The sequence below is a fragment of the Acanthopagrus latus genome, chromosome 5 (genome assembly GCF_904848185.1).
Source record: "Acanthopagrus latus isolate v.2019 chromosome 5, fAcaLat1.1, whole genome shotgun sequence".
Classification (NCBI taxonomy): Eukaryota; Metazoa; Chordata; class Actinopteri; order Spariformes; family Sparidae; genus Acanthopagrus; species Acanthopagrus latus.
Window position 1 is genome coordinate 19,188,179 of NC_051043.1, and position 6,988 is coordinate 19,195,166.

A 6,988-nucleotide genomic window follows, 5' to 3' on the forward strand; every position below is an offset into this window, starting at 1 on the left:
TCAGTCTGATTCCATGACTGTAAAAATACTTTATACTGACAAAATGGAGAAGCACAGTTTCCCTCGAGCTTCATCAGGTCTTTAACCCAAACTTAACTGGAAGTTTGAGCTATATACCAGTTTATCAATATCTGTATATTGGATATTTCCAAAAGTGCCCAAAATTCCCCAGCCACTACGTCACAATTAGCAGGATTTTTCAGCTTGTTTTTCTCCAACAACAACAACTTAATATCTGAGTCTTGGACTTTGAACAAAACAAAACATTTTATAAACAAACATGAGCTGCAGAAAATTGTGATGTGCAGTATTCACTGTGTCCTGACTATGAGTGAATGGGTGGGGGTGATGCACATACCTGTAGAAGAAACCAAAACATTTCAATCAACATTTAGTGTTGTAAAATATACCCCAAAATCTCACGTAAAAGATGGAGGTAAAATGTTACTTCAATAAAAGTCATCCACACAATAGAACTTATACTGGTGATAAAGTCTCAAGAACATTTATTGTCAGTTTCTACCAAACGTCCTGTAGTATGCATTTTCTGATTGTCGGATTTTTTATTTATTTATTTTAAATCTGATCATCAATAAAATAACAATCATGAAGACATGCACTAATTTGGCAATATGTTGACGTCTAGTAACTAAAGTTTTCAAATAAATGTAGTGGATCGAAAATATATTAGCAGCTTCCAAACTACTGCAATGGAGTGAAAATATAAGGTTGCAGAAAACGTACATACTGGAATTAAGTAGATCAAAATTCTACACAAGTACAGTACTTTGAGTACATTATTGGATATATTGATCAATAATTAAATGTAGAACATGTACTATATATTTAGAGTATATACATGTAGTTTTATTAAAACAAACTTTATATTGCCCCTGTAAATTATTCATTTCACTACTGACCTTTATTTTTCTGGACTAAACATTTGGTCCATAAAAGCTATCCAAAAATCAAAATGTCCCAAAGTTGATATCTAAAAAGCTTGTTTTTTTTCCTTCTTTTTTTTTAAAAATCTGACTGACAATCAAAAACCCAAAAGATACTCAACTCATTTTCACATTTGAGAAGATGCATCCAGTGTGACCCTGACTGTAAAAAGTAAAATAATAATAGTCACAGCTCCCACATGTGTCCTGAGAGGCTGGAGCTGATTGGATAATTAGATTACATAACTGCACTTTAACTGGAGAGCCATTCCTACAGTGCATACCGCATTCCTAAAACGATGACACTACAAATACCCTCTTCCTGGTTTCAGTTACATGTTTTGGTGGGCAGCTCCTGACAGCTTGACCAGGCTGGTTAGGATCTCCCTTTGAGAGAGTTACAAAAGGCAGGACGAGACCAACACTACAGAGGATTGGGAAAAGTAAGACATGAGAGTCAGGCCTTTAAAACCATCTGTGCAGTGTTTTTATTTCTTAAAACATGATACAAACCCTCTAACATCAAAAATACAGATGTAAACTGAAACCAAATCATCTACTAGTATTTGTTAAGACTAATTCCTGGGCGAACATATTTCTTCAAGCTTTAAGAGGGTGCAGGGATGACTTGTGCGTATAAGAATTGCTATTACAGAACTTCAGGGGCAACAAAAGTGAGTTTTAAGTTCTACAATCATCAAGTAAATTCATATTTCAGGTGGTTGAAAATGACCATTCCTTTTTTCTTTCAGACTTCATCTTAGCCTCATTTGCACAGAAAGAGGAATCACTAAAGAGACAAAATAAATAATCCAGCCTTTAAGACTTTTTTTTTTGACTTATCACAGACAGATTCCTTGAAAACTTCATCTGTTGTGACACTGCAGTAGCAACCCAGTAAAACAGACCACAAACAGTTAGATAACATCACCAGCCTTCTTCTTTTAACACTGTAACTGGCATCAGCTCAGCTTATCTGCAGTTTAAGCCAATGACGCAAGCAGGAGCCATCTGAAACATTTCCCTAGATATAAAAATGGAAAATATTGTGAATTTAAAGTTTTTGGTCCACAATGTTAAAAAATGAAAACTGGGGTGTTTCTGTTTTCCATTGTTGTTCAATAAAAAAAACAAACAAAAAACATAAAACATTTTCTAAAAATTCGTAAAACACTTGCTTGAGGTAGCAAACAACAAACAAAAAAAACCCTGTCAGCCCCCCTTTCAGCCCAGGGCGAACACTGACAGATGGAAGCGGCTGGAAGACATTCACAGCCTCTAATAAGCACCAAGGTGATTTATCAACCGGTTTGTGCGCAAGCCTAACTTGAAACCTGGGTTGACCTGCCCAGCAGCTGACAGAGAGTCTTTTCGGTACCTTGAAGTCATCGAGGCGAAAGAGTCTCACTTGACATTTCCTGCCTCCCAGTCCTTCTGCCTGATGGCCTGACAATCTTCGGCCTCCGTGGCTTTTCTCCTCTGAATGAGGTGGTCAACAAGGACGACAAACACTCCTGACAGGATGGGGCAGAGGCCTGAGAGGTAGAAGGCGGCGCTGTAGTCGCTGGTCTCGTCCACCAGCCAGCCTGCACGAGAAACAGAAGCACACAGTGTGGCGGGACTGATGAATAAATGAACAGACATATCCATTCCTTCAGGAGACTGTAGACTCAACAGGTCAGTGCCGACATACTATATCTGACTGAGTGTTAATCTCTGGGGAAATCAAGGAATTGTTATGGGAAGGAATTATTGTATATTAATCATCTGAGTACAGGCTATTCCTTTGTCTTGTGCTTCAAGTCATTCTATAAGAATAGAATACAGAGCTTTGGTTATTTCCATACCCTGAAAACAAACAGATTCTTAGAAACACAAATATCCCTGCACCTCTTTACTTTGGAACAAAACCAAGATTTAACCAACGCTCTGTTAGGTTATATATAAAAACAGTTAATATATTTGGTCTGACGTTTCTGGAGAAAAAAAAAAAAAAAATCAGAACAGTTTATTTGCATAGAGTAGTTTCCTCTTGTAACTCAGAGTAACCCCGTGTTTAACACAACAGTGCTGTGAGCTGTGGGTAATGTCTTCCTCGAAGTCTGCAGAAATGTGGACTTTGGAATGTGTCCACAAAGGACTCAAAAAGACTCGGAGATGTATGTCCTGCACTTGATGATTTGACAGTGGGACAGCCCCAGCCCTTCATGGACTTACCCAGAATGCACCTCACAGTTTAAGTTTGTGAGTTTGGATATTGGAAATGGGCCTTAGTTTAGCTTGTTAGCATATGCTTAACTAGCCTTAAACACAAAGTACAGCCAAACCCTAACCCTAGGGCTAAACAACAAACATTTAATTTAATATCGCTATGCTAATGTGACAGAAGCATGCAAGTGGCAATCTTTGAGCATTTCTCTTACACTAAAACACAGACTGCTCACCTGCAGCAGGCGGGCCGATGAAGCCACCGATGCTCCTGAAAAGCATGAACAGCCCTAGCGCGTTGTCGAATCCCTCCAGAGTTACAATGTCCACGATGGTGGTGACGTGAATGGACACCACGCAGCCAAACAGGAAACCGTAGAGTGACGTGAAGACCACGATGACCCAGTAGTTATGGCAGACCGGCAGCAGCAGGAGCACCACCCCGAGCAGAGTGACCACCATGGCGAGGAGCTGCAGGTTCCTAATCAGCCTCATGTTGGCTATCCACCCACAGATCAGCCTCCCCGCCAGGTCCGATAACGCCAGCACCGAGAGGATGAACGCCGGCCAGTAGTTATCCATCCCCAGGCTGGTGGCGAAGGGCACGAGAAAGAGGGGTGGGATGAAAAACCCTGGCGCCGAAAAGATGGCGAACAGGATGTAGAGGACAAGTTCAGGCTTTCTCATCAGTGAGCACTGGAAGATAACCTTCCTCTTTGGTGGGAGCACAGCGGCGTCGCCTTCTAAAGTGTCTTTGGTTTCCTGTGGCGGGCTCTGGACTGTCTTCAGGGGTCTCATGAGAGCGCCGCAGACACACAGGTTGAGCTGGAGGCCTCCGATGATGAGCAAGGCACCCTGCCAGCTGTACATCTCAATCAGCCACTGGAAGAAGGGGCTGAACATGACGGCGAAGATGCACTCACCAGAGCTGGCGATGGCGTAGGCGATGGGACGCCACCGGACAAAGTAGTGGCTCACCATGCTGTTGGCAGGGATCCACGCGAGGGAAATGCCCAATCCTGAAAAAGGAAGATGGAAAGATGTGACAATGTACATTTTTTCGGGGGGGTCCTTTTGTATCAGCGTGAATGAAGCAATGTCTGAACCGCAATGTCCTACAGACTTTTTCACTTGATTAAAGAACCTAAAATTGAGAAGCAGCTCAATGTCTTTTCCCCTTCTGCCACATTAAACAGCTTGTGAACACCTCCGCAGATTTATCCTCAAGCAGAAGCTGAGCTCCGCTGCAGATGGCTACAACACCATGACCGAATGGCCAACACAGGTCTCAATGGATGGCAGATTTAATTTGGCATTCGTCAGACTAAACATATGTGTGAGAACAACCGCAATCCTTCTGAGTTTCGAGAATGTTCTGAGTGGGTTACCTTGCAGAATGCCCATAGTGAGGTAGAGCCAGGGCAGACTGAGGTCCAGAGATGACAGAATCATCCCCGAGGCAGTCAGCAGGCCACCGACTATGATGACAGCTCTCTGAGAAAACTGCACAACCAGCATACTGACCACAGGAGCTGAGGAGAAAATGAAAACACACCAGTTAAAAATAAATAAATAAATACACACACAAGTAAGAAACGACCAAAAAGTTGAAGCTGAAAACTATCTGTACCTCCGAGGTGAAACATGGCAATCGTAGTGGAGGAGACCCAGGAAGTGGTGCTGGTCGGGACTCCAAAGTGACACTGGATGTCCAGGAAGAAGTGGCCAAAATTCTTGAAGATGCCAGTTGTGAGGCCCATGATGAAAAAGGCCGACATGACCACGACCCAGCCAAACCCCCTGTGAGGAGGTCCAGCTCTCCGGGAGTTCATCCTCTCCTGCCTGCCTCTGCTGAGTGGTTGTCAAGCAATAAAACTGATAAGCTGTGATAAGTGTAGGCGGGGCTCATGAATATGAGCAGGTAAAATGCAGATACACACACACACACACACAACCCAGCAGCTGTAAGAAACTGGGTCAAACTAATGAAACACTACCGCTGGTAACCAGTCATCTTCTGCTTTCAATTTAACGAGGAACAGCCATCTGCCAGTTAATCTGCTGATTATTATCATTGTTAGGCCGGTGAAAATGTCAGAACATGGGTAGAATGTTTTGTTTTGTGCACAACCAAAAAGGTATTCAGTTTGCTGAGGAGTGAAGCAACCAGAAAGTATTTGCTTAAAAAAAAAAAAAAAAAAAAAAAAAAAAAAATGCTTGAAACAACTTTTAGTTTTTGCAACTGAGTAATCAGTCTGACCTTGAAGGACAACACAACTTAATATGGTTTTGCTTTATTTATGTGCGGAAGACCCTCCCACCTTTCCTAGCTTCAAACAGTGTTCTGGGGATCATGTTACCTCACTAATCAAGTGCATGTTCAAATTTAGAGTTTGAATTTCTTCTTCAAAACTACACAACAGTAACCGTAGAATTTTTTATTTTCTCTTTCTTTAAAAGGGAGTAAATTGGTTATCGAAAAAAAAAAAAGTTGTCAACTACTCGATTAATCGTAGCAGCTCGACCATCAAGTGATTTTCTGCAGTTTGGGTTTGGGACAAGCAAAAACAAACAAGCGGTTCACTCAAAAACGGATATTTTTTATCTTCCACGTGTAAAAAAACAAATAAAGTAAATATTACAATCACCAGTCCAACAAAACAACGCCAATAAGAATTACATTTCCAGTGAGGAGGGAACTTTAAAGAGCTGATGTTTCTGTTCCTTCCTTCTCCGCATAGTAGTTTCTGCACATAAAGCTGACACAAACATCCGAGCAAACTCGCAAGTAAAAAAAACACAACAAAAAACTAGAAATAAAATGTAAAGCTTACCTTTTCCCCGCTACCGTCCTGGCCCTGGCGTCCTCAGCATGTCTGCCTCGAAAATCACCTCTCCTCGCCGGGCGATTCTATTATTCTACTGCGCTCTTACTCCAAAACTTAAGGTAATCGGAAGGACACCGCGTAAAGCTAACGGCCGTTACCATGGATGCTAGCGCGGATGTTACCATGGATTTTTGCGATTTTATCTCGCCCTTTCTCCGCCACTTTTGATCAAGCCTCGCAGCCAACAACCCTCCCAGCCAACAACCCTCCAGACTCGCTCCAACAGCTGTTAACTATCACCATCATCGGTGAGCCCGACTGTCACCGGCCAGACGTCACCCCGGCTTTTCATCAAGCGGCCGCTGAGCCACAGCGTGCGCAACTTCCGGGTCCCAAAATAAAGCGAAATCAAGCGTCTCACAAGGGAGGGTGAGTGAATTAATTTTGTATTTTGTATATACACGAAAAAAGCGTAATTCCTCAGTAAAAACATCAGGCTGTGCTTTTTTCCCAAAGCATATGTAAAGCTGGATTGTGCTATGCAGCTTGAATCTGCAAGTAGAGTTACTGGAGGTCATTTCCGCCCCAATAAACTGATGAAAAGATGATTGAAAGTAATTTTTTTAAAAAGTTATTTTAAGTCAAATTTATACTCATGTTGAAAGTATGTCACAATTATGATTTACTGTGGCTGTCTGATGTTTGATATAGGTACAAAAAAGTAATTATAAAAAAAATAGCCTCTTTTTAAAAATTAATTAATTTATCTTTACTTTTTAAAAACTTTCTTTTTACTCAGAATGAAGAAAATTGTCTGGTTTTATTTCTCCTTTTCCTGAATGGAAATCAGTATCACCAAATATCACTCAATAATACAAAAGTAAAATTCTTTTCACTAAAATTTGTGGTACAAAATTACATTAAATAACTAACCTCACTGGATAAATGACATCAAGATTGCACTTTGTACTTAAACAAAAGGTGCCAGAGTTTAATTACTTTACACCA

At 41.2% G+C, this 6,988-nt stretch overlaps 1 protein-coding gene across 2 annotated transcripts; it reads right to left on the bottom strand.

Moving 5' to 3' along the window:
• Positions 1-1,408: 1,408 nt before the first annotated feature.
• Positions 1,409-6,373, bottom strand: zgc:114041 (uncharacterized protein LOC574425 homolog). Of its 2 annotated transcripts, none has more exons than XM_037099032.1 (5): positions 5,987-6,373; positions 4,783-5,000; positions 4,541-4,684; positions 3,389-4,171; positions 1,409-2,530 (listed from the first exon to the last, which is right to left on the bottom strand). In XM_037099032.1, exons 2-5 carry the CDS (start codon positions 4,982-4,984, stop codon positions 2,349-2,351), a joined length of 1,311 nt encoding a protein of 436 aa, XP_036954927.1. In that variant the 5' UTR covers positions 4,985-5,000; positions 5,987-6,373; the 3' UTR covers positions 1,409-2,348. The 2 variants fall into 2 exon arrangements, with proteins under 2 accessions (XP_036954927.1, XP_036954926.1); XM_037099031.1 differs by having other exon boundaries at positions 4,783-5,003; positions 5,987-6,372.
• Between the last annotated feature and the right edge of the window lie 615 nt (positions 6,374-6,988).